The sequence below is a fragment of the Myodes glareolus genome, chromosome 4 (assembly GCF_982192425.1).
Source record: "Myodes glareolus chromosome 4, mMyoGla1.1, whole genome shotgun sequence".
Classification (NCBI taxonomy): domain Eukaryota; kingdom Metazoa; phylum Chordata; class Mammalia; order Rodentia; family Cricetidae; genus Myodes; species Myodes glareolus.
Genome location: NC_142029.1, coordinates 15,239,333 through 15,266,678, shown reverse-complemented (window position 1 = coordinate 15,266,678; position 27,346 = coordinate 15,239,333). Strand labels below are relative to the sequence as shown.

At 44.9% G+C, this 27,346-nt stretch overlaps 2 protein-coding genes across 5 annotated transcripts in view; both read left to right on the top strand.

Moving 5' to 3' along the window:
* The window catches only part of Usp4 (ubiquitin specific peptidase 4), a 39,287-nt gene extending 18,978 nt beyond the window's left edge, over positions 1-20,309 (top strand). For 2 of the 4 annotated variants that reach the window (XM_048424161.3, XM_048424159.3), the window contains 14 exons: positions 103-276; positions 2,758-2,916; positions 4,710-4,934; positions 5,971-6,054; positions 6,602-6,696; positions 8,046-8,237; positions 9,389-9,477; positions 11,540-11,785; positions 13,983-14,053; positions 14,494-14,612; positions 15,060-15,209; positions 16,309-16,412; positions 18,909-18,997; positions 19,718-20,309. In XM_048424161.3, the coding sequence (XP_048280118.2) occupies positions 103-276; positions 2,758-2,916; positions 4,710-4,934; positions 5,971-6,054; positions 6,602-6,696; positions 8,046-8,237; positions 9,389-9,477; positions 11,540-11,785; positions 13,983-14,053; positions 14,494-14,612; positions 15,060-15,209; positions 16,309-16,412; positions 18,909-18,997; positions 19,718-19,879 (1,959 nt within the window). In that variant the 3' untranslated portion in view covers positions 19,880-20,309. The remainder of the gene's footprint in view (positions 1-102; positions 277-2,757; positions 2,917-4,709; positions 4,935-5,970; positions 6,055-6,601; positions 6,697-8,045; positions 8,238-9,388; positions 9,478-11,539; positions 11,786-13,982; positions 14,054-14,493; positions 14,613-15,059; positions 15,210-16,308; positions 16,413-18,908; positions 18,998-19,717) is intronic. The other 2 variants (XM_048424162.3, XM_048424160.3) reach the window with 1 other exon arrangement.
* Positions 20,310-20,459: 150 nt separating this feature from the next.
* C4H3orf62 (chromosome 4 C3orf62 homolog) lies at positions 20,460-27,012 on the top strand. Its single transcript, XM_048424168.3, has 4 exons — positions 20,460-20,960; positions 21,407-21,808; positions 23,852-23,922; positions 26,538-27,012. Coding segments are annotated over exons 1-4 (741 nt in total). The 5' UTR covers positions 20,460-20,958; the 3' UTR covers positions 26,804-27,012.
* Positions 27,013-27,346: the final 334 nt, after the last annotated feature.

The window sequence follows — 27,346 nt, the reverse complement described above, 5'->3', positions numbered from 1 at the left end:
CCTTTACCTCTGGGAAGAGTGCTGGGTTTAAAGGCTCGCACCGCTGCCACCATCACCCCGCTGTCTGAAAGGGTTGTAAGCTCTGATTTTGTTCTGTTTCAGTGCCTGAGCAATACTGCTCCGCTGACTGAGTACTTTCTCAAAGATGAGTATGAAGCCGAGATCAACAGAGACAACCCTCTGGGGATGAAAGGGGAGATTGCAGAGGCCTATGCAGAGCTCATCAAGCAGATGTGGTCTGGAAGGGACACTCACGTGGCACCTCGAATGTTCAAAGTAGGTTGAGATATATTACCTTTTTTCCTTAAAAGAAAAGATTGTTTTTACATTATGTGTGTATGTGTGCACTCTCAAACACATGTGCACACATGTATTGTATTATTGTATGCACCATAGCACAAGTATAGAGCTTAGAGGACAACTTATAGGAATTGGTTCTCTCTACCACATAGATCCTGAGGATTGGGCAAGTGACTTTTATCTGCTGAACCTGTTGTTTAGATTCCCTTGTCTTTTGTGTTTGTTTGTTTTGTTTTGTTTGCTGTTTTTGAGATAGGATTTTTTTTTTTTGGTGTGTGTGTCTGTGTGTGTGTGTGTGTGTGACAGCTCTGGCTGTCCTGGAACTCGATTTGAAGATCAGGCTGGCCTTGAACTCATTGAAATCCCTCTGCCTCTGTTTCCTGGGTGCTGAGATTAAAGATGTATACCACTACTGCCTGACCCTTTTGTCCAATTTTTGTTTGTTTCTTTGTTTTTGTTTTTTTGTTTTTTTTTTTTTGAGACAGTTTCTCTGTGTAGCATTGACCATCCTGGAACTTGCTCTCTAGACCAAGAGATTGTCATACATTTAAAAGAAGAAGAAGAAGAAGAAGAAGAAGAAGAAGAAGAAGAAGAAGAAGAAGAAGCTGGACTGAGTGGTGGTGGTCCACACCTTTAATCCCAGCATTTGGGAGACAGAGGCAGGCAGATCTTTGAGTAGAGGCCAGCCTGGTCTACAGAGTGAGTTCCAGGACAAGCAGGGCCATATAGAAAAACCCTGTCTCAAAAACAAAACAAACAAAAAAGTAGAATCTAAGATTCAAAAGTTTTTGTCATCAGATCCTTCTTTTCTATCATTCAGAGCTGTGGTTTTTGAAACAGGTTCTCACTGTGTAGCCCAGGCTATTCTGGAGCTCACTATATAGACTGGAATGTCCTCAAACTCATAATCCAGCTACCTTTAACTTCCAGGTATTGGGATTAAAGATGTGTGTCACCAGGTCTGTCTTAGTACTGTGGGGTCTATTATGTTTGTTTAAGACAGGATTTCTGTGTAACAGCACTGGCTGTCCTAGAACTTGGTTTGTAGACCAGGCTGGCCTTAAACTCAAAGAGTTAAGCTGCTTCTGCCTTCTGAGTGTTGAGACTAAGGCCATAGACTAGCATTCCTGGTTAGTGAATGTCAGTACTTAATCAGATCCTTTCCCTCAGTGAGGAGATCTCAAGTGGCTGCTTAATATTGAAGACTCTCTTTCATCTTCTTGGCCACATTAATCCCTGGGAGATACAAGTAAATTACTGTTTCTTTACTAAATCATAAAAAAAAATTACTAAAACTGGACGGCAGCACACTGGGTTCATTCCAATGTGAACAATTTACAAATGACATTTTGGGCTAATATAGTGCTTTCTCACTTTCCTGGTGAACATAGTTGATATCTGTACTGTCTGGTTGTAGCATTAGCCCTGGTGCTGCTGAATACTTGTAATGTGGTTAGTATGACCAAGAATCTCAGTTTGGGAGCACTGAAGAGGTGGACCCCTTCTAGAGAGTCCAGGTTTGATTCTTAATACCTACATGGTAGCCCATAACCGTTTGTAATTCCAGTTCCTGGGGATCCAAAGCCTTCTGGCCCCTATGGGTACCACATAGGCAGGTGGCATAAAAAACATATACAGATAAAACATCCATACACATAAAGTAATAATTTTTAAAAGAATCTCAATTTTGAATTGTGTTTAACTTTGTCATTGATGCTAGGAATTTAACCCAGGGCTTTGTGTAAGCTGAGCAAGTACAGTTGAGCTATATCCTAGCACTATTTATTTTCAACTTACTTATTTAAATAAGTAAATTTAAATAACCTCTCAATTAGTGGCTAAAGTGTTAGCCAACACAGATGTAGAACAAAGCTTGTTCAATTTTAGGCTGCATCCTAGTCGCTGGGAAGGCTTATTACAGGAGGTTATGGGCCCATCCCTGGAGTTTGTGGTTGAGTCTCAGTAGGGCCTTAGAGTTTGTTTCTGATAAGCTCCCAGCTGCTGCTGCTGCTGCTGCTGGTGACTGGAAACTGTTTCAGGGGTTGCAGGAGAGAGCGTTACTGAGAGTTAGAGCTGGAGATGTGAGGCTGTGCTGTGTGTGACTCCTCTATTTGACGCAGGATCATTTCTGAAGTTCTATAATTTAACACTGAACCACAGAAGGACACTGGACTGGGGCTTCAGAACTTGGGTATATCATCTGAGAGTGCCTTCCCTACCCCTGTCAGGATAATGGCCTGATTACAGGTCTCTGTTTTTCTTGGCTCTCTGATCTGAGCTGTTTCTCTGGGCCCATAGATCTCAATGTGGCTCTTGAGTTAGTTGGATGTTTGCTCAGGTGAGGTTTCTCGTGTTCCAGCTGACTGTTGTGTCTGCTGCCCCTCTGGCTTTGCTTGTTTACTTTCCTTCTTCACTCCTCCTTTATTAAACCTCCTGATATAGTTGCTTTTGTTGTAGACCCAAGTGGGACGATTCGCTCCTCAGTTTTCTGGCTACCAACAACAAGACTCTCAGGAGCTGTTAGCCTTTATTCTAGACGGGTTGCACGAAGACCTGAACCGAGTAAAGAAGAAGCCCTACCTGGAGCCAAAGGATGCCAACGGGCGACCAGATGCGGTATGATATTGAAGCTGTCTGCACAGTGTCCCAAAGAGACTTTCTTCTCTTGGCAGCATAGGAATGGTCTTCTGGTGTTGGTTAGTGCGGGAGCCCTGGTTGCCTCTCACGGCTACTCATAACAGGGTGCATTCCTAGTCAGGAAGGAACTACTTGTTCTTGCTTTTTCTGTTGTTTTCTTTCTTTCTCCCCCAGTGCTCTAGGGCCCTTTGAATAGTAGAAGGCGCTCCACCGCTGCGCTACATCCCTAGCCCAAGAGTGTTACTCCTAACACTTCTTGTGGGTTTCTTCAAGTTATCTACTTTGTTTAGTATTACACTGGCAAGCCAGGAACTAAAGAGCTCTAAAAACTTTAAAATGTTGACAGTGAGCTCTTAGCATTGTTCCTGCTGTTTCCAGGTAATCCAGAATATTTATCTGTGATGCTCGTGATAAAACCTCCAACTTCATTCCTTTTGGGCAAGTGCTGGATCTCATTATGTAGTCTGGGCTAGCATTAGACTGTGTAGCTGAGCCTAGAAATTTTGAGTATTTTGCCTCCAGAGTAGTAAACTAACCTCTTCTCTTCTTGATTATTAAAGAATTATTATTATTAAAGAATTATTAAAGTCTCATTAAGACTAAAATTAGAGGTGAGCAGTGGTTGTGCACACCTTCAATCCCAGCACTCGGGAGGCAGAGGCAGGCAAATCTCTGTGAGTTTGAGGCCAGCCTGGTCTACAGAGCAAGTTCCAGGACAGGGATGCACAGAGAAACCTGGTGTGTGGGGGTGGAAGGCAAGTCTAAATTTAGGACATATATACTTGTTGCCTTGATTTTTTTTTTTTTCTGGTACAGGAAAGGGTAATTTATTTTAGAGACCCTGTGGCATTGAAATAATTGATAAGAATGCTTTAAAATCACACTCGAATCTTAACAAGAAAACCATGAGTTAGCTTAAACATGCCATGATTAAATATCTGATCCCAGTATTCAGGAGGCGGAGGCAGGCGAACTTCTGAACTCAAGGCTAGCCTGCCTGGTTTACAGAGTGAGTTCCAAGACAGTCAGTGCTGTGTTACACAGAAAAACCCTATCTTAAAAAACAAAACAAGGGGGGCTGGAGAGATGGCTCAGTGGTTAAGAGCATTGCCTGCTCTTCCAAAGGTCCTGAGTTCAATTCCCGGCAACCACATGGTGGCTCACAACCACCTGTAATGAGGTCTGGTGCCCTCTTCTGGCCTGCAGACATACACACAGACAGAATGTTGTATACATAATAAATAAATAAATCTTTAAAAAAAAAAAACAAAACAAGGGCTGGAGAGGTGGCTCAGTGGTTAAGAGCATTGCCTGCTCTTCCAAAGGTCCTGAGTTCAATTCCCAGCAACCACATGGTGGCTCACAACCATCTGTAATGAAGTCTAGTGCCCTCTTCTGGCCTGCAGGCATGCACACAGACAGAATATTGTATACATAAAAAATAAATAAATATATTTTAAAAAAAACAATACAAAACTCTTTCCTAAGGGCCTTTAGATCATTACAAACACAAAAGGGTTGGTCTATCCCCAGTGGAGCTCTGTGCCTATGGTACTCTCAATCCCTTATTCTCTGTAGTTCCCTGTTGATTTTTTTCGTTAGTATGGTTGTGAATATAGAGCTGGCCTACAGTGGGAATGTGGTACACTCAAAGCTCTTGGCAGTCTTGGTCTGGCTTCTGGACCATCTCAGTGTTTGTTATGAAGCATTCTGAATGCAGGGAAAGGACAGATGTTGAGACTCTTCTACCTAACCCTTCTTCTTTTATCCAGGTAGTAGCAAAGGAAGCCTGGGAGAACCACAGGCTCAGGAATGACTCTGTGATTGTGGACACTTTCCATGGCCTTTTCAAATCCACTTTGGTGTGCCCAGAGTGTGCTAAAGTTTCTGTGACTTTTGATCCATTTTGCTATCTAACTCTCCCACTGCCTTTGAAGAAGGACCGAGTTATGGAGGTCTTCCTGGTTCCTGCTGACCCTCAGTGCAGACCTATCCAGGTAACAGAATCCTTACCTTCGTAACACCACTTGCTGAGTAGACTCTAGTCCCTGATGGGATTGCTTTCTACCTGCTGTTTGGGAAACTCCACCAACTGTCCCTGGGTCCCCTTGGAATTTAGTCTGTGTGTACACCCTTGTCCTCTAACAGACCTTTGTGTAAGCCTATTATTCAGTCTGTCACTTTCTCATCATATTCCATTCATGTAACTGTAGTAACCTGTTTCACCTGCTAAATGATCTTTGAATGTTGGGGAGCATGCAGTAAGTTTCCTTAAGTCTGTCTTTAAATGAGCAGCTAGGAGAGCAAGCCCAATTGGAGAGATGGCCCCTGGTCTTCATGTCCAATGGAACTGATGGCTCCTAGTGTGATTTATCGCCTAGTCTTCTGGACTTTTTTTCCTTTCTTTTTTTTTAAATTTTTAAACAAAGGTGGTACCTGCTGGGTTGTGATAGTGCACACATTTTCTCCTATGACTCCGGGAGGCAGAAGCAGTTAGAAAAGATCTCTATGAGGTTGAAGCCAGCTTGGTCTGTGTAATGAATTTCAGGTCAGTCAGGGCTACACAGTGAAGCTCTGTTTCAAAAAGAAAAAAAGGTGATACATAGTATCAAATGGCTTCCTCCTTCCCCCCTCCCAGGGTTTCTCTGCATAGCTTGAGCCTGTCCTGGAACTAGCTCTTCAGACCAGGATGGCCTCAAACTCACAGAGATCCACCTACCTCTGCCTCCTGAGTGCTGCAATTAAAGATGTGCACCACCACTACTTGGCCTTTTAACAATTCCTTAAAGAAAGTACTGATCCAATTCAAAAAGTAAAGTATAAACAGAAGCGATGTTTGAGAGGAAAGGAGTGGCTGCCGGAATGTTACAGCTTTACTAACACCAAAGACTCGGCTCTGTCAGCCGTCTACTTGACTCAGCTGGGTCTTCACTGCCTCTGGGAGGGTCCTTGTCCCCATGATGTGTCCTTCTCCCAAGTCATTCCTGTCTCTTTTGGAATACTCCTGTTACCTTGACTGTTTCTCCTTTGCAGTACCGTGTTACTGTGCCATTGATGGGGGCCATTTCTGACCTGTGTGAAGCACTCTCCAAGCTGTCTGGCATTGCTGCAGAAAATGTAAGTAAGAGTCGTTAAAATGTAAGATGGCTAAGTCACTTTATGGCCCTTTGTAGTTTCCTGCAAACTTTCACTTTTGGACGATCGTTGTTACTGGACAGCACAAATGTGATCATTGTCTGTCTTGGCTCTTCATGGCCTCTGGCCTTGATCATGATCCCTTCTAGCACAGGGAAATGCTGTTTTTCCTCCATGGCAATGATGCTACCCATTGTCAAAGGGACAAGAGTAGAGGATGCTGCTTCCATCATTGTGTGGTGTTTGGGTGTAGAGACTGACTCTAAAAAGCCACTGGGTGTTTAGATAATGACCTGTCTCTGATAGCATTCACTCCTCACCATTCCTGCCACTTGAGGGCAGATGTTACCAACATACCAGTGCTGCTGACAGCCATGTTACTCCTTTTCAGGTCCTGGCCCTAGCCTTAGGACGTGGTGGTTCTCTCCAGGCAACACTAGAGCAGGGTATTTCACCCTTTGTCTCTGGGTTTTATTCAGTAGGAGCTCTGTGAGCCATCCTGTCATGTTTCTGTGCTCTCGATTCTTAGATGGTGGTCACTGATGTATATAATCACCGGTTCCACAAAATTTTCCAAATGGATGAAGGTTTAAGCCACATCATGCCTCGAGATGATATTTTTGTGTAAGTATTTAGTGGTTTCTGATACTCACAGAGGAATCGTTGTAGAGGCTTTGCCTTGTTTGTGTTTCCAGGTCTGACATCGGTGCTCATGTGTATCTGTCCTCGTACCTGACCAAAGGAAATGTAGGCTCAGGAAACAGCGTTTTCAGTGCTAAGAATACTAATTTCGTGGTTCTGATGTCAGAGGTTCCTGGCTTAATAAATCATTGCTTGGACAGGTGGTGTTGGTGCACACCTTTAACCCCAGCACTCCAGAACCAGAGGCAAACAGATCTCTGAATTCAAGGCAGTCTGGTCTACATAGTGAGTTCAAAGATAGCCAAAGCTACACAGAGAAACCCTGTCTCAACTCCGCCCCCCCCCACCCGAAAAAGTCACCAGTGTATGAGAGACCAGGGCAAACAAAGGGCTGTGGGACAGAGGGATTTGGGCTCTCTGAAGCATTGTTATGGGGGCCACAGTCTCCATCTCAGAAGACAGTATTTGTTGGCAGCTGATGCATTCTGCAGATCTGAGGTTCAGTTTTCTCATCACCATAAAGAGAATACAAAATGTTGCTTTGTGACCACTCTTGGGAAACGGTATGTATCATCTTCTTGAGTGCAGAGGATGCAATGAACTTAAACTTTGTGACAGCTTCCAGCCAACTACTTCCTCAAGGGAACTTTACTGCTGGCCTGTGGTAACTTTTATAATCTCAGCATTTGGGAGATTCAGGCAGAAAGGTTTCTGTGAGTTCAAGGCCAGCCTGGGCTAAGTAGTAGGTCTAGGACAGTCTGGGTTACTTAAAAAGACACTCAGAAAAACAACGTAGTTGGTAGGGTGTTTGCCTAGTGTACACAGAGTCCTAGGTTTTATCCCTTCTCACTAAATAAACCAGGTATGTCTGCATTCCCAGCACTTGGAAGTAGAAGGACTAGAAGTCTGAAGGTCCTCCTCAGTTACATAGTAAATTTGGAACTTGCCTAGGATATGACAGGAAAGAGAAAGACAGAGACTAAAAAAAAAATGATTTATTTTTAAAAGTTGAACTTTTTGGTGAGAAAAAGTGGAGTTGATAGATGAGTCTTCCATAGTGGTTCAGATGCTGGCCCTTGTTTCTTCTGGTAATCAAAGATTGGCCTGCAGTTTAAGTCTTTTGGGGGTAAGAAACAGTCTAGTCCAGAGTCTGGGCTGTGTAGATCCACGCATGTTGACAGTGATCAATGTGTAATTGCCTTGGGAATGGCTATCTCCCTTCTGCTAACAGCACCTGTCCCTTATAGTCACAGTCCTCACCACCGTGCAGCTTCTGTCTTTCTTGCTGAGGGGATCTGCTGCTAAAGTTCCCTCTTCTGTGTCTCATGCAGGTATGAGGTCTGCAGTGCTTCCATGGACGGCTCGGAATGGATCACTCTTCCGGTCTACTTCAGAGAGAAGAAGTCCAGGCCATCAAGTACTTCTTCTGGGGCCGTGCTCTATGGACAACCACTTCTCCTTTCTGTTCCTAAGCACAAGCTAACTCTTGAGTCTTTGTATCAAGCTGTTTGTGATCGAATCAGGTTGGTGCCAGAAGTGCAATTTTGGGTCCAGCAACTTTAATCCTTTGCAGGTTCTCTGTTGATCCCATGTGCTCACCTTTGTGAAAAATGAAACTGTGCCACCCCCTGGAAGGGTCAGGGTATAGGCTAATGGGATACAGTAACTGGCACACATAAGTACCATGAGCCAGGGTTTGTTCAGTCCTCTGATTCCTAGAATCATATCAATCATGCTTAAATGGCATTCAGTGAGACAAGTGCTTGCTTAGCATTCACAAAGCCTTGTGTTCAGTCTCCACAACTCATTGAACTAGGCATGGGTATAGTGCACACCTGTAATCTAGCATGTGAGATGTGGATCAAGAATTACAGGTTATTTTTAAATATGTAGCAAATTGAGGCCAGCCCAGGATGTATAAAACCCTGTTTCCAATAAAATAAAATAATGCACATGACATCCTAGAAGACCTGAAACTAGCCTTTCTTGGTATTTCCCCCCACCCTTCACCACCCCCTCCCCGAGACAGAGTTTCTCTGTGTAGCTTTGGAGCCTGTCCTGGAACTCACGCAGATCCACCTGTCTGCTACCTGTCTGCCTCCTGAGTGCTGGGATTGGAGGTGTGTGACACTGCTGCCCAGCCTTGGCATCTTTATTGGCTTATTATTCTGATCTCTTAGGTACATCTTAATTCCTTATTTATTGTGTACAGTATTCTGTCTGCATATCAAAAGAGGGCAGCAGGGGCTGGAGAGATGGCTCAGAGGTTAAGAGCATTGCCTGCTCTTCCAAAGGTCCTGAGTTCAATTCCCAGCAACCACATGGTGGCTCACAACCATCTGTAATGAGGTCTGGTGCCCTCTTCTGGCCTGCAGACATACACACAGACAGAATATTGTATACATAATAAATAAATATTTTTTTAAAAAAAAGAGGGCAGCAGATGGCTGTGAGCCACCATGTGGTTGCTGAGAATTGAATTTAAGACCTCTGGAAGAGCAGGCAGTGAGTGCTCTTAACCTCTCAGCCATCTCTCAAGCCCAGCATCTTAATTTCTTGAGCCATTGTGTTGTGTTTGTTAGTAACTGAATATGTGAATTAGGTACTGCTTCATAGCTACATAGTGGAGAAAGAGTTAAAAGTTAATGCTAATAATCCTTTTTTTTTTTTTAAGCCGCTATATAAAACAACCTTTGCCTGATGAGTTTCTCAGTTCACCCTTGGAGCCTGGAGCGTGCAATGGCTCCAGGGGCAGCTATGAAGGTGAGTGTTCCTGCTGTGGGGGTGTAATGACCATTGCTCTTGAGTTCCCTCTTTGTGGAAGGTGTTAAACACATGACAGTATTTGAGGCTAGGCTGGTAGAGGGTAGGGTCTCTCAGTCATCATTTTTTTTGTTTATTTAATGATTTATTTATTTATTAGGTATACAGTGTTCTGCCTGCACACCCTAAGAGGTCACCAGATCTTATTGCAGATGGTTGTATGGTTGCTGGGAACTGAATTCAGACCTCTGGAAGAGCAGCCAGTACTCTTAACCTCTGAACCATCTCTCCATCCTCAGTCACCGTTGTAAACTTTTGTCCTTTGTAGAATCTTCTTAGGTCCCTGCTTGGACACACTGGGCTTCACCTCAGACACACTGAGTCTAGAGGAATTAGGTAACAAGACCAAGGTTATGAAACAGAGTTAGGATTTGTTTGGTTGCCATGCACTTGTGACCGTGCACACCTTTTATCCCAGTACTCAGGAGGCAGAGGCAAATGAATCTCTGTGAGTTTGAGGCCAGCCTGGTCTACAAAGCAAGTTCCAGGACAGTCAGGCTACACAGAGAAACCCTATCTCGGTGGGGTGGGGGTGGGGGAGATTTGGTTTTACAATGCTAGGTGTCAAGGCATCAAGGCTAGAGCTTCGCATGATCACCGGATCACTGGATCACCGGATCACCGACCACTCCAGAATCAGAATTTAATTCTCATCTGTTAGCATTGCCTGGTTGGTACTTTCCTAGCATGTTCTGTGCAAACCACCCAGCATGGCTGGGGAGCCTGTTGTGCCCAAGGAGGATCGATGTCCTGGCCAGCTAATCAGAAGGCTGAAACTGGCTATCTTGGGAGTTTGTATCTTCCTAAGAAGCTGTAGTCAGTGGCTGGCTTTAGGTTATGGGAGAGAAGGAAGTCGGTGATGGAAAATCTCAAGGCAACTATGTGGCCAGGGATGAGTTGTCTTTACCAATGAGCGTGCCAGTTCTTCAGGGTAGGTGTTCCTCTTCCTTTGGATACTTAGGTGATCGTGTGCCTTTATGCCTCCTGTAAACCCACAAATGACCTCCAGATTCTTTGGTTTTGGTGTAGTTTTAAAGTTTTTATTTATTACTGTTGTGTCTATATGTGCATGGTATGTGTGTGTGGGCATGTATGAATGTTTGAGGGTCATTTTCTGGAGTCGATTCTCTTCGCCCACCTTTATGCGGGTTCTGGGGCACAAACTTAGATCCCCAGGCTCATGCAGCAAATGCTTCATCTGCTGACTTATCTTACAGCCTTCCTTTTGTCTCACTCTGTAACCCACGCTGGGCAGCACTCACTGTATAACCTACGCTTAGTTCCCAGTCCTGCTTCTTTCTCCCAAGTACAGGGGTTGCAGGATTTTAAATCTGACTTTTAAATTTTGTTTCTTGTAAAACTGTTTTCTTTAGTGTTTCATTACAGTGTGCTTTTCTCTGAACCTATTGATCAAGGCAGAGAAAGACCATGTGATGTGTGGAACCTAAGCTCATCTCAGTCCCTGGGTCTCTGCTTCCTCATTATAGAGTAGCACACCTTGTCTGCCCTTGGGGACTGTCACATGTTAAATCAATTGCCTAGTACTATAGAGATGTGTAGAGGTGATGCACTTCAACACACACACATTGGGAGGAAGCAGTAACACACTGCAGTATTAAATAAACATTTATCGTTTACTTGTTTATTTGTGGGTTTTGTTGTTTTGAGACAGGGTCTTATGTGGCCCAGGCTAGCCTCAAACTTGCTGTGTGCTTGTGGCTGGCCTTGAACTCAGTATCCTGCCTCGGCCTCCTAAGTGCTGGGCTTATAGGTAGATATTACCACACCTGACTAAATAAAAATTTTAACATTGGTCAGATGGTGGTGGCGCACGTCTTTAATCTCGGCACTTAAGAAGCAGAGGCAGATGGATCTCTGTGAGTTCGAGGCCAGCCTGGTCTTCAGAACAAGTTCCAGGATTGTTAGATCTATACAGAGAAACCTTATTTTGAAAACCTAAGATAAATAAATAAACATTTTAACAATGAAATATGGATTTCAGATTGTTTTTCATGTGTATCAGGAGACGACGAAGAAGAAATGGATCATCAAGAGGAAGGGAAAGAGCAGCTTTCAGAAGCAGAAGGCAGTGGTGAGGACGAGCAGGGAGAGGACCCCAGTGAGACGACCCACAAGGTGAAAGGCCAGCCACGGCACAGGAGGCTTTTCACCTTCAGTCTCGTGAACTCCTATGGAACTGCTGATATCAATTCGCTTGCAACTGACGGGAAGCTCCTCAAGCTCAGCTGTAAGTGCTCTCCCCGACCTTTCAGCTAGACTGGGACACTGAAAATCATTGAAAGGCACTTGGTTTACTGTCCTTTTTTTTCTTTTTGGTTTTCTCTGTGTAGCTTTAGAGCCTATCTTTAACCAGAGACAGTTGTCCTTTGTGTAGCCCTGGCTGTCCTAGAACTTGTTCTGTAGACCAGGCCGGCCTCGAATTCACAGAGATTCATCTGTCTCTGCCTCCCGAATACTGGGATTAAAGGTTTTCACAACCACTGCTCAGCCAGTTTTAATTGTCTTTATGTAGTTCTATGACCATTTCCTTTGGAAAATGATTGAGGACAAATATATTCTTCATCCTTCAAAGGATTTTCACCTTGTTCCTTTTGGTAGTGGGGTTGGCAAATTTGAGACAAGCATGTGCCTGATCTCTCCCTCCTTCTCTCTCTCTCTCTCTCTCTCTCTGTTTTGTTTTTTGAGACATATTTTCTCTGCTTAGCCCTGACTGACCTGGAATTTGCTTTGTAGGCCAGGCTGACCTTGAACTGGTCTCACAGAGATCCACTTGTCTCCCCCAGCAAGTGCTGGGATTAAAGGAGTGTGCCACCACTCTCTTGATTTTTCTTTTTTTTTTCCCCCCCAAGACAAGGTTTCTCCGTAGCTTTGGTGCCTGTCCTGGAACTCACATGGTAGCCCAGGCTGACTGTGAACTCACCAAAATTCACCTGTCTCTGTTCCCAAGTGCTGGGATTAAGGGTGTGCACTGCTACCACTGCCCAGTTTGATTTTTTTTTTTGTTTTGTTTTGTTTTGTTTTTCAAGACAGGGTTTCTCTGTAGCTTTGGATCCTGTCCTGGAAGTAGCTCTTGTAGACCAGGCTGGCCTCGAACTCACGGAGATCCGCCTCCCTCTGCCTCCCGAGTGCTGGGATTAAAGGCGTGTGCCACCACCGCCCGGCTCAGTTTGATTATTTTTATATAGTTGATGTTTTACCTACATGTATGTCTGTGCACCACATATGTACCTGGTATCCATGGAGACCAGAAGAGGGCATCATATTCCCTACAACTGAAATTACAATTGTGAATCAACCACCAAGTGGATGCTGGGATCTGAACTCGGGTCCTCTACAAGAGCAAGTGCCTTTTTTTTTTTTTTTGCCCCAAGAGACTCTTATTGGTCTGTGTTGGCCTTAGACTTACTATGTAGCTGATGCTAGCCTTGAACTTCTTCTCTTCACCTCACGAGTCCTTGGATTACAAGTTTGCACAACTATGCCTCTTTCACCTTAATCCTTGATGACCTCAGAAGCTTTGCAAGACCTGTCCTCTGGCTCAGTTATATTTGTTGTGGTCATGTTAGGAGCAATTCTGTAGACTTGTTTCACTCATAAGAATAAGTTCATTTTTTTTTCTTTGTCCCATTCAAAATACACAATCAGATATGATGCAACTAGAAGGTAGTTATAGATTTGTATGTCAGGTAAATGCAGCTTTGTAATCATGATGGCATGTATTGGGAAGAGGCATCCCCAGGAAGTGGACATGCGTCATGTGTGACCTCTCCATGGGCAGCAGAAGTTAATTGTTAATTTCCAGTCCTTCACCTTCCTTTTCTCTGTCTCTGTCTCTTTCTCTGTCTCTGTCTCTCTCTCTCGTCCTTCCTTTGTTTTATTTTTAAAAGTTTTCTCTCCCTGCCTCCTTCTCTCTCTCTCTCTCTCTGTCTCTGTCTCTCTCTCTGTCTCTCTCTGTCTCTCTGTTCTCTCTCAAAACCATTCAGTGTCCTGGGGTGCTTGCCAGTAGTAAGCTGGACTAGAGCAGGGTTGTTTTGTTTTCTACCTTTGATGATCTTGGTTTGCCTGGTGTTTGTCCAGGTGAACAGTTGAAACAGTTACTGTATCTGTTGTGTCAGATTTTCTTAAGCTTCAGGCAAGAGGCTAAGTCTGTTCGCAGTCCCTCTAGCTCCACCCCACATATGTCCTGTCAGGGTTCTGGGTATTGGAGTTGATCTGCAGCACTAAGGAAGTCTTTGTCAAAATCTTTGGGAGGTAAGGGTTCAAAATGGCTGCCCCGAGACCTAGCATTGCTCTCCTCGGTGGCTGGTGGTGGCTGAGCAGGTGTGGTGGTTCTGCCTAAATGTGGCCCTTCTCACTCTGGCCACTCGGCAAGGCTCTCTTGTTGCTGGTCATTCCATAATGAGTAACTATGGTTCCCTCCACAGCTCGATCCACACTGGCCATTGACTGGGACAGTGAGACCCGAAGCCTTTACTATGATGAGCAGGAATCTGAGGTATGTCATTTGGGGTTTGTGGTCAGTGCTCTGTGCTGGTTTCTGCTCTGGAAATATATTTACAGTCCTCTCACTGAGTGGACAACAGTTTAACAAGTTTTCCTTAGAACTTGAAAAACACCCAAGACTTTGTCTTTTTGTATTCAGAGACCCCAGAAAGTGTAGTATATCCCAGGCAGAGAGAGAGAGCCTCTGTAGCTTTTTTTTTTTCTTTTTTCTTGAGGCAGGGTTTCTCTGTGTAGCCCTAGCTGTCCTGGAACTCCTCTTTAGGCCAGGCTGGCCTTGAACTCAGAGATTTGCCTATCTCTACTTGACTGCTGGGAATAAAGGTGTGCCACCACCACTGCCACCGCTATTGCTGCCACCACTGCTCCTCTAAAAGCCTTATCTTGAGCCAGTAAGATGGTTCTCCACCAGAGTTAAGCACTTATTTCTTGCAGGCCTGTGAGAAGCATGTGAGCATGTCACAGCCTCAGAAGAAGAAGAGGACCGCAGTAGCCCTGAGAGAGTGCATTGAGCTCTTCACCACCATGGAGACCCTTGGGGAGCACGACCCCTGGTATGCACACCCAGATGCTGAGCAGGGCTTCATGGATGCATAGGGTCTGAGGGTTGGTGGGGCCATCTCTGTGCACAGAAACCTCTTCTGTGCTTGGAGAGATCATCTTTCTGCATGGCCAGATCTGTCATACGTCATTGTGTGTGCGGACTGTGTTTTCTGGACTGAAAAAACCATAGTCCTGTTGCCTTGCTGATAAGTACCTGGGCTGATGGGTTGAACTCCCAGCACCCGCATGGCAGCTCACAACCTTCTGGAACTACAGTTCCAGGTGACCCAACACCCCTCATGCAGACAAAATGCCATTGCATATAAAGTAAAATTAAATAAAATCTTAGAGACAAAACAAAATACTGGGGTATTGAAAGGATAACTCTGTGACCGAGTAGCTGTGTCCCCACGTAAGTGCACAGGTGGCTTCCTGCTGCCCTGGTCTTTTCTCCTCAGGTACTGTCCCACCTGTAAGAAGCACCAACAGGCAACAAAGAAGTTTGACTTGTGGTCTTTGCCCAAGATTCTGGTGGTTCATCTCAAACGCTTCTCCTATAACAGATACTGGCGGGATAAACTTGACACGGTTGTGGAGTTCCCAGTCAGGTGGGTGTGGGCACCTGCAGTGTTGTCCGTGTGCCGGTCAGGTGAGAAGGTGCTCAAGTTAGGTTGTGTGCTACTTGCCTCTGGGATGTTGACTTGTGGAACCATCTTCCTCCCTGTCCCCGCACTAGTGGGACCCGTCCCTACAGATTGTCTGTGTCAACTGCTGGTCCTCCTCTTGAGTCCTACCACCAGCCTATGGTCTGCTTTGGTATTATGGACCTGGTCTCAGCCAGGCCAGCACAGGCTCAGTGCTGCTTCTCATGAACAGGAATAAGGTGATCAGAGCCACCTACCCAATGGAACTGATCTTTAGATGGGTGTGGTTGTGTGTGCTTGCAATCCTTGGCTGAGGCAGGAAGATAATTGATTGCAAGTTCAAATCCACCCTGGTAATTAAAAACTCTTTTTCCTCCCCCCCCCCAAAGTTTTTCAGGGATTCTCTGTGTAGCCTTGGCTGTTCTGAAATTTGCTCTGTAAACCAGGCTAACCTCGAATTCTCAGAGAAATCCCTGTCTCTGCCTCCTGTGTGCTGGAATTGAAGCATGTACTCCATGCCTTATTTTCTTTTACCCTTTCTGTTTTTTTGAACATTTCAGTGTGAGCCAGTGAAGACAGCTCAGCGAGTAACAGCACTGGCCACACAGACCTCATGGCCTGAGTCTGATCCCCAGATTCCATGATCAAAAGAGAGAACCTCCTAAAAGCTGTCCTCAGATAACTGTGATGTGGTGTTAATGGCTGCACTCAGTTACTCACTCAGACACACATACACAACAATAATAACAAAGAAAATTCCGAACTAGGACAGCCTCCCAGGACCTGCGCTGACATTTCAGTGGTTGCAGCTCGGTTAATAGCAGCCTCCCGACTCAGGGGCTGAAGCCCTCTTTACGTCTTACTGCTGTTGGAACCCACACAGTATGGTAGCGCCACAACTTGAACCTCTCCCGGTTTCTCAGTCTGACAAATGGTCACTCTGCCCTGGTCTGTTTTTCCTCACATAGTCTGAGTGTTTTCCTATACTCTGGTCTGTTGGATGAAAGGGGTTGCTGGGCTGCAGAGTTTAACTTATTTATGGGGTATTATGTTTTTTACTCAGATCTCTGAATATGTCCGAGTTTGTCTGTGACCGGTCAGCAAGACCTTATGTTTATGACCTAATTGCTGTGTCCAATCACTATGGAGCCATGGGGGTTGGTCACTGTAAGTATTGGCATCTGCTTACTTCAGATGTGTGGAAATGCCCTGCCTGGTGTTCTCTTGGCCTCTTCCTGGATGCCTGGCACTGCCATTAGCCCCTGGCTTGTTTGTAGTTCCTGGCTATAGGCTTTCTCAATCCCTCGCCCTCTCTAACCCCCTTCCTTTCTCCTTTCTAACTTTTCATATTTAATTCAATACTGCTAACGTGGTGAGTTGTCCCACTGATATTCCCCTGCTGGTCTGGAGCTCATCATGTCCTCAGTCAGGGCAACCTAGGACTCCAAGCCGTCCTGCCTTAGCCGCTCAAGTAGGGGCCATGCTGGTTTTACCTCTGGGATTCTCTCTTAAGACAAGGACATGAGGGGGCTGGAGAGATGGCTCAGTGGTTAAGAGCATTGCCTGCTCTTCCAAAGGTCCTGAGTTCAATTCCCGGCAACCACATGGTGGCTCACAACCATCTCTAATGAGGTCTGGTGCCCTCTTCCGGCCTGCAGGCATACACACAGACAGAATATTGTATACATAATAAATAAATTAAAAAAAAAAGACAAGGACATGATAAAACTTTTTGCACAAAAACGTTTGCCTCTGTGTTTATTTTGATTTTTCAAGCTAGGGTTTCTCTGTGTAGCCCTGGCTGTCCTGGAACTAGCTTTGTAGACAGATGGGCCTTGAACTCAGAAATCTGCTTTACCTCTTCTGCCTCCCAAGTGTTAGGATTAAAGATGTGTGCCACTGCACCTGGCTCATTCCCCTGTCAAATGTGTTTGAGAGCACAGCTGATACTGCTGTCCAGGGCCTTGATCAGAGAGTTCTTAACCACTTCAGAATACATGGTAAGTGCCCTGATAAACAAAAACAGCTCTGTAAAATTAGTGTCTTTACAGAAGCAGTATCCCAGCTCTGCAAAAGCGGAGAAAATACAAGGGGTACAGAGGCCTAAAATGGGAGATGCCAAAATTAGTTTATTTTTGGTGTAGTTTGGTTTGATTTTGAGACAGAATCTCATTGTATATCCCAGGCTGGCTTGTAACTTGCCAGGTAATCCTTGATGGCCTTGAACTCCAGTTTTTTCCATTCCTGCTGAGGTGATGGGTATACATGACCATACCCAGCAAAAAAACAGTGATTTCTTTCTTTTGACCTATTTCCCAGAATTTCTGGTTCACTTTAATGGAAACTTTTTTTTGTATTTTGTTGTTGTTGAGACAAGACCTTACTATGAAGCTCTGGCTGTCAGAATGCTTACCCTCCTGCCTAGCCTTCCAACTGTGTTTTAGCTATATATACCAGTTTTGAGGGGGGCATTACTTTTCCCCCAGTACTGGGGATGCAATTTGGAGCCTTGTGCATTCTAGATTAGCTCGGTTACTGAGCTGCATCTCCAGCCTGCCTGCCATAGATTCTCAGTCATAGCTGTGGAGAAAAGAAATGGAAAGCTTCTTGTTCACCTCTCAGCTCTGCAAACCTAGTGGTCACTGTTTTCCAGCCAGAATTCCTCTACTGGCTCCAGAGGCACTAAGAACATTCTGCTGAAGACGAAGCCATCTGCTCTTGTTTTGCTTAAATCTTAGAAGTATCAGTGCCTTCGCCAAGTCCCTCTGTGGCTCTGGATTATACTCATGACTATTTTTGTTTGTTAGGGGCACTGATAAATCCTAGGCAAGTGCTCTGTCATTGCACTGTGTCTAGCACTGATCATAGCCATTAAGTAGACACTGGGGCAGCCGGAGAGATGGCTCAATAATGGAGAGCACTGCTCTTCCAGAGGACCTGTCTAGTTCCCAGCACATGTCGGCTGACTCCCCGCACCACCTTATCACCTCTGTGGGCATTTGCACTCCTGTGCTCATAACCACCCCTCCATATAATTAGATAATAGATCTTTATTAAAAAATGACAAAGCTGGGCGTGGTGGCATGTATCTTTAATTCCAGTACTCTGGAGACAGAGATGGTGAATCTCTGAGTTCAAGGGCACCCTGATCTACTAGTGAGTTCCTGGACAGCCAGGGTTACACAGAGAAACAAACAAACTTATCGTTGCTTATATGTATGTGCATATTAGTTGTTATATAATTTTGTGGTGGTGGTGTTTTCTGTTTGAGACTTGGCCAGGTTGGCCTTGTACTTGGGGGTAGTGCTCGTGTCCCTGCTTCCTGAGTGGATTCACACTGGTTATACATTATTCTTTTTTTTTAATTTTCTTTTTTTTTAAATATTTATTATGTATACAATATTCTTTCTGCATGTGTGCCTGCAGGCCAGAAGAGGGCACCAGACCTCATTACAGATGGTTGTGAGCCACCATGTGGTTGCCGGGAATTGAACTCAGGACCTCTGGAAGAGCCATCTCTCCAGCCCCCGTTATACATTATTCTTAATGTCAGTGTTAGTGTTTTTGGGTAGAAACCTGTGTTTGTATTTCATCCTAGTCCTAATGAAATAACCAGATTCATTTTCCCGGTGGCCATTAGAGCGTTTTATTTGTAACTTGCAGACACTGCGTATGCAAAGAACAGACTGAATGGGAAGTGGTATTACTTTGATGACAGCAACGTGTCTCTGGCTTCTGAGGATCAGATAGTGGTGAGTACCTGGCCCAGATACCCACTTTTCTCTGGTTATCTTAACAAGTAAGCCAAAAAGATCCTCTTAGGCCATTGGTTACTTCATTATCTGGAGGGGCTCTGGGTGGAGTAGAGTGGACTGCCATTCATTCTAGATCTTTCCTAATGGAAAAGCTCAGTTTTCCTTGAGGTACTAGATCATAGTAATCCTGCATTCCCCACAGCCTTGGCCGGGAGGTCAGGAGGCAGCTAGTCAAGGGCCTTTCTGGCTGCTCTTAGATGTGGCTTTGCAAACAAGGTGGCAGACTCCTGAAAGTGCTTGTTCGTTCACTCGCTCACCCATTCCTTCAGAGTGCTTGTGTATCGAGGCTGTGGCTTTCTACACATCCCTAATCTAAACTCACTTTGTGTGTCAGGCTAGCCTAAAACTTATGGTAATTCTCCTGCCTCTGCTTTCTGATAACTGGGATTACAGGTGTGTGTAACCACATCCAGTTTCAGATTGATTTTTTTTTTTTTTTTTTGAGTAAGGGTTTCACTCGGAGACCCAGGCTGGCAAAAAAAAGAACAACAAAAAAACAAACAAACAAACAAAAAACCCTCCTTTCCCAGGCTCTTTTCCCCTTGCTGGGATTATAGGCAAGAGCTACCATGAGTTTAGTAGTATAGAATGGTGCGGAAAGGGTGGGGGACAGGTGTGTGTGTTTCCAGTAAATGGACTCCCTCCCTTGTATTTTAGACGAAAGCTGCCTACGTGCTATTCTACCAGCGTCGTGATGATGAATGTCACAGTGTGCCCTCGCTCACCGCTTTCCCAGGCTCTTCTGATGGAGCCATGAGGCTGGGCAGCTCACATCAGGGCCTGGGAGATGATGAGGCTTCCAACATGGACACCAACTGATGCTGACTCAGCGACCCTGCCACCTCCCCCACCCCACAGCAGTGTCCTCCCCCAGGAGAATGCCTTTGACACTCTTGAAGACTGCTCATGTCAATCTTAAAACCGGATGAGGAAATTACCTTCTTTTATGAGAAGAGACAAGAAAAGAAAGACCCTGTTCTCTCAGAAGGGTTATGTTAAGAGGCTGAATTATTTTTTCTTTTAAATGGGTGTTGAGATAAACCTGTGGAGCTGAAGTGTGGGGTGGGATTTGGTACACAGTGAAGCGTGTCTCATGGATTCCAAAGAATGGAGAGGAACACCCTGTAATTGAGTATGGTGCAGCCATGAAGACCCATGCAGGGCTGCTCTGAACTCCTGGGTTTTGGGTTCTGGTGCCCATACTGGTCACCCCGGTAGTCTGGCCACAGTAAACCAAGCCTCTAGTAAACTTGATGTTGTCCTCGAGTTCTTTGCTGTTCACTGAGATGGGGTTATAGTTTTCTGAACATTAGCAGCAGTAAATTATTACTGGAGCCCATTTCTAGTCTCTGTTCTCTCAGAATTTCCCAGCTCTTGAGGGTCCTGTTTTCAGTTTTTCGTGGAACCTTGAAGTTCTGTTTTAACCCCACTGTCCTTGATAAACAGACTGATTCTATGTGGAACTTTTATTAACACTCTCTTAAAATAAGTCCATTCATAAAACTGGGTGCAGTGTATGGAATTGTTTCTCCATGTTGGCTTCAGAGAAACACTATGGGTGTTTGCCAGGTCTTCAAAACACTGAAGTTAAATGTGTTTTAAGAAAATACTGTTTCCAGCAAAGCAATGGTGTTATGCCCTGGGAGGCAGAGGCAGGTGAATCTGAGTTCAAGGCCAGCCTGGTCTATGGAGCAAATTCCAGGACAGCCAGGACAGCAGAGAAACCAACTTGGAAACAACCCCACGCCGCCCCACCCCACCCCCCACCCCACCCTCCGGAAAAAAGTTTTCAGTAACAGTTATCTCCGGACTGGATTCTTTCCCTTATCCCAGTGGCGCTACACCTTACTCTTCTGCTAATAAGTCACCTCTCTAGGCCTTTGTTGCCCCTTGTGGTCATGTGAGTTTTGACCGACCTTTAACCTAGTACGTGGGGGGTTGGGAGTCGCGTCTTGGCACGTGAACGCGCAGTGTCCGTTGGGCACTCTTGTTCGGCCACGGCTGGGTGAGGACGCAGTAGGGGCCCCTTCCGGCCTAGATTGGCCATTGTTTGGAGACCCAGACAACTGGGTCGCAGTGGGGGGCGGCGGTGGGAAAGGTCCAGTGGCAACCAGCTAAGGAAGCTCTTGGGGGTTAAGCGGGGTGTATCAGGCCTTTTCCCGCGATCTGGGGTCATGAGAATGGTGGGCAATAATCCCCTCTCAGAGGAAAAAGAAGGATGATGTGGTGTTAAGTGTAAATCAAACTTGAAATCCCGGTAGAATCTCAGCCTCTTGTATAGCATTATTACCGCGTTGCTCTGTGCATTTCCGATTATTAAATAATAAAAGGCCTGGTCACTTTTAGGGAAATGTCTGAGAAACTACGAAGATGCAGAAAGGAGCTGACTGCAGCCATAGACCGAGCCTTTGAAGGAGTCAGGCATTCCCAGGAGTGCACAGGCCCGCAGAGGCTGGATGCCCCATCGCTCGCCTCCCTGCCCGTGCACAGGCTGTTCTGCCGAAACCCACTGGCAGCTTGCCCCTCTGCTGCCTCCTGCGCTGGTGCCTCATATGCTCCTGAGAATGAGAACCCTGTCTTTGCACCACACCATGTCCCAGTTAATGCAAAGCCCCTTCCTTTATACTCCAAAAGAAAACCTCTGACCAGCAAGGAAAATGTCTTGATGCACTCTTCCATTTTGGCACGTGAAAAACAGTTTTGGAGAGCTGCAGGAGATGGGGAAAACTGGAGAAAAGAAAGTTTAAGGTGATTTTAATTTGATTGCTTATAATAGCATCAATTAGGGAGAATCGTTTCTTAAAAAAAAAAAAGTCTGATTTGTTATTAAGCTAGCCTTCTCTTGGGAGTGCCAAGAGTGTACAGGAAGTTGATACAGTTTTCAGAATCTGACCCCAACAGACAGTTTTGTTGTATATATTTGGGCTGAAAACTCTAGATATCCAGGCATGGAAACTATGGTACCCAGAGGGCAATCGGTGTTAAGTAATTATTTTTAAATGTGTGGGTGGTGTTGAGGATTAAACCAGAAGTCTCATACATGCTAAGGCAAACATTCTACCGCTTATCAACAAGCCTTAGCAATGCTTTTCTTGTACTTGGAGGGTTTTCCTAATTTGTATTTTGTATGTGTCGATGTTTTGCCTGCAGAGGCCAGAGGCTGTGACTCTGCCTCCCCAGCAGCTAGAGTGACTGAAAGTTGTGAGCTGCCATGTAGGTGCTGTGCATCTGGAAGAGCAGCCAGTGCTCTCAATCGATGAGCCATCTTCAGCCACCTGGTTTTTTCTAATTTTATATTTTTATTAGTATGTATATGTGTGTGTGGATGGAGTGTAGACATAGGCATGGCATAGCATGCTTATGGGAACCAAAGGGGGTTCAGGGATCCAGGAGTTGATTCTCTGTGGATTCAGGGATCCAGGAGTTGATTCTCTCCCCTGTGGGTTCAGGGATCAACTCAAGTCGTCACGCTTACATTTGCATTGCTGTGACATTCTACCAGCCTAAACTCTTATGTAGCTTTAAGCTCCTGTGTCGCTGAGGATAACTTTGAACTCGGATCTCTGAGTCTTAAGTTCCAAATGCAGGAATTATAGACATGAGCTACCAGTCCTGAGTGATCTGATTTAAATGTAAACACTCTAAGCTGCAAAAACAAAAATACCACACACATCTTCCATGTTCGCAGCCAGGGCACTGGCCTTTACCTTCCTTTGCCCACACTTAGATCCATGACGAGGCTTTACTTCCTGGCTTTATCTTTGTCTCTGTTTCAGCCAGGCTGTGGTGGCATACACCTTTAATCTCAGCAAGCAGTATTTGAGTTCGAGGCCACCATGGTCTACAGAGTAAGTTCCAAGGTAACCTGGACGGCACAGAGGAACCCTGTCTCAAAAACTAAACCAAACCAAACCAAAAAATACTTTTTGACTGTCTCCTTTATAGCTACTAAGCAGCTACAAACTGTCCCATTCTCAGGTGCCTTGACTCAGCAGGATGACTGTGTGATCTGCAAATATATGTGGTGGCTTCATAAACATTAATGTAACCTGTAGTGGAATCAGTTGTTATGATATTGCTATTGGTTTCTTCACTGATTTAGTTATCAGTGTCTGGTTATTCTCATAGCATAAAAGGTAGTCACCAGTAAATTTTAGTCTTAGCTGGGCATGGTGGCATGTCTTGAATCCCAAGCACTCAAGAGACAGAAGCAGGGGGGAATCTCTAAATTTGAGGCCATCCTGGTTGGTTTACACAGTAAGTCCCAGGCCAGCCAGGGCAACCTAGTCTGTGTCTTTAAAACAAAACGGGCTGGAAAGATGGCTCAGATCCTGAGTTCAATTCCCAGTGATTATATGGCAGCTCACAACCATCTATAAGATCTGGTGCCCTCTTCTGGCATGTAGGCATACATGCAGGAGGAACATTATATTTAATAAATCTTAAAAACAAAACAAAATTAGACAAACACCAAATCAATCGCATTTTAGATTATCCAAAGTTTTTTTCTTCCTTCCTTCCTTCCTTCCTTCCTTTCTTTTTTTTTTTCTTTTTTTTTTTTTTTTTTTTGAGACAGAGTTTCTCTGTAGCTTTGGAGCCTGTCCTGGAACTAGCTCTTGTAGACCAGGCTGGCCTCGAACTCACAGAGATCCGCCTGCCTCTGCCTCCCAAGTGCTGGGATTAAAGGCGTGCGCCACCACCGGCCTTCTTATCTGAAGTTTTTCAGTATTTTCCTGAAAGAATATCTAACTCCCCATCTTCTTCCCCTACCCGCACCCATCTGGACTGCAGGGAGGATGACTCGAATATGCCGCTCAGCAGTTCTAGCCGAGAGGTCACAAAGGACCTGCTGGATATGATTGGTAAGTAGAAAGCTGGGCCGCTCTTTGCTCGGTCCCTCACATAGGCCTCATCTTGTTTGGAAATTTAGTTTGCCCAAAGCAGACTCAGTAGAGAACCGTGAAATAATCAACACTGCCCCTTTCTTCAATGAACAGGTAACCTAGTGAGGTCACAGATCAGTAAGATCATTACCTAAGTGTCTTATAATGATCTGGGCTCCCTGAAGGAACAGAGAACAGCCTTCAGACCTTAGTGCTTGAGTGCAGAGCTGAAGGAAATGGAGTACAGGCCCAAGGAAGAAGAGAACAAATAGTCCACCGGGTGGGAAATGCAAAAGTGGAAGAAATCTTTCTAGTAGCTGAGTGAGGTGACACCTGCCTTTAATGGTGGCACTTGGAAAGCAGAGGCATGCAGATATATATGAATTTGAGGCCAACCTAGGCTGCAGAATGAGACACTGTCACAAAGAATAAGATCTGTCTCCCTAGAAATAGCCACTTAGCATAGTACTATATGTCTTATTAGACAGTTTTCCTTTATCAAACACTTTTATTATTTTTAATTATGTATATGTCTGTGTGTATCTTAAGTGTGGGTATATGCAAATGAGTGTGGGTGACCTTAGAGGCCAAAGGTGTTGCCTCCCTCTGGGGCTAGAATTACAGGAGGCTATGAGCGCCAGGCCTGAACGCCTATAACTCAATCTGGGCCCTTTGCAAAAGCAGTTAAATGCTCTTAACTGCCGAGGCATCTCTCAAGCTCCATTTTTTTCTTTTTTTGTTTTGGTTTTAGAAAAAGGGTTTCTCTGTGTAGCTTTGGATCCTGTCCTGGAACTTGCTCTGTAAATCAGGTTGGCCTCAGACTCACAGCGATCTGCCTGCCTCTTTCTTATTAGAAGAGTGTGCCACTACCACCCAGCCCCCTTTTTCTTTTAAATTTTTTTTAATTTCTTTTTTTTATTAATCTAGGCACAGTTTGAAGATTTAGTGTTTGCCTGCAGGTATATTTGGGGACCATATGTGTGTGTGCTTTGTGAATAGAGGCCAGAAGAGGTGTTGGGATTTCCTGGAACTGGAATTCCAGAGTTGTGAGCCTCCACGTAGGTGCCAAGAACTAAATGTGTCTTTATTCTACAAGAACAGCAAGTCCTCTTAACAACTGAGCCATCTTTTGCAGCCCCTACCCCACCCATCCCATTTTTGTTGTTTTTGTTTTGTTTTTGAGACTCCCTAGGACTACACCAAGCTTTTCCTTTTTCAGACAGATTCTGGCTGGATAGGCCAGGCTGATCTCAAACTTGTAATCCTCCTGCTTGACTCTTTTGAGTACTGGATGATAAGCATGCACCAGCACACCCAGCAGTTAGACGTTTATCCTACATACATTCTATATCTGTATGTTCTCTGAACTGTGTGTCCTATTTCTAAATGACTCATATTGCAGTGAACCAGCATCTCCTGGTTAGGGGATACATAGCTGCAGGCATTGCCAGAAACTGTGGACATGGAAGAATCCCCAGGTTAGAAAGGACTCAAGGGAGGTCTAATGAGGGATGGTGCTTGCATTGGGCCCCAAAACCTTTCTGTAATTTTGGATGACTGGCTGTCCTCTGATAGCCCCAGGAGATAAGCTGAAGTCATTGCTCCTTCTGCCCATTGTTTCCTTGGACTCCCAGTACCCGTCTCCTCCCGACTACCCGCAGACCCTGCTTTTCCTACCACCTCATCACCCCCACAGGTCAGCGAGTTCTGAGAGCTGGAACAAGCAGGCATATTCCATTTATACTATGCTTGAGAATGCACAGATAATCAGGGCTGGTGGCTCACTTGTGTGTGCTGTGACAGGAATGTCTAGTTCTGTATAGCCCTTGAAATGTTTACCCGTTTATGGTTTGTGTGTCTATTTGCTTGCTAGCGTGTGGTAGTAAGGTATCAAACTAGACAACAATTCTTTCATGAAGTAGATCAGTTTTGTGGTTTTTAATTTAAGCATAAAATGTTCTCAGAAACTTTTTTTTTTTTCCTGATGGTTTCTCTGTGTAGCCCTGGCTGTCCTGGGACTCACTCTGTAGATCAGGCTGGTCTTGAACTCACAGAGATCCACCTGCCTCTGCCTTCTTGAGTGTTGGGATTAAAAACATGTGCCACTACTACCTGGCCTCATATTGGGCACCCATATGTAGCACGAGTTCTAATAGGTATTAATAATAAAAATCTGAGTCACATAGAGGGAAAAATAAAAGATCAGAGAGACAAAGGAGCAAAACCATGGCCACCTTATCTACTGAACTCCCCAGCCAAAAAGAGACTGAGCTCCTGTCTTCACCTACTTTATCACTTCCTCTCCCTGCCCAGCCACATCACTTCCTGTCTATCTGTATAGACCTCCAGACCTCTGTGGTTAACTAGAGGCTACCTACGCCCTTTTGATCTTTAGGCAAGCTTTATTTGTACAAACAAGATATCACCACAACAGGGTATCTTTGTGTAACAGTGCTAGCTGTCCTGGAACTCATTCTGTAGACCAGGCTGGCCTAGAACTCACAGAGATCCACCTGCCTCTGCCTCTTGAGTGCTGGGATCAAAGGTGTGTAGTAGAACTATAAAACTGAGTGTCCTTTTGTTATTGTTTTAAGACCATACGAGTATCCGAACTATTGAAGAACTGGCTGGAAAACTAGAATTTGAAAACGAATTGAACCGTGTGTGTGGACGCTGCCAAGATTCACCCCTTAAGGAGGAGGCCTGGGCCCTGCTTGTAGACGAGAGCCCTCGGAAGTCTTTGGATGCTGACCCTGGGAGCCTCAAGCAGGCTTTTGATGACCAGAATATTGTTGAGACTGTTCTGGACTTGGAGGAGGATTATAACTTGATGACCTCTTTTAAATACCAAATAGAGTAAGCTTATCAGCAGCCAGTTGTGACTTTTGACAAGGGGTTGGCAGAGCCTGAATCACCACATACTGTAACTCCTGCCGAATCCCATTGTGAGCTGAGCCTGGGCTTAATATTCTGTTATTTTGAAATGTTTGGAGGTTTTTTTTTTTTTTGACTTGACATTTTTTAAAGTGTGTTTTTGATTGGTGTTCAATATATACAATGCCCTTGGTAGGTTGTGCCTTTGCTCTTTCTCCAGATTCCTGGAAAAGATGGGTACTGCCCGAATGCATCCTGCGCATTACCCTCCTGAGGTCAGCATAGCAAAAAAAAAAAAAAAAAGAAAGAATGAAAGAAAGAAAGAAAGTAAAGGAAGAAGCACATTAGCAAGCAAGATGACTCAGCGAGTGTATCATTCTATTATTTGAACAGCTATTTTAGTCTTGGGATTTGGCTCAGTGGTACTCGACTGGTATAGCAATAGAGGCAGCATATGACTCCTCAGCAGCATTCATACAGTCACCTGGCACTCTCTCAGTACACCTAGCCACTTTGTCAAATAGACCCC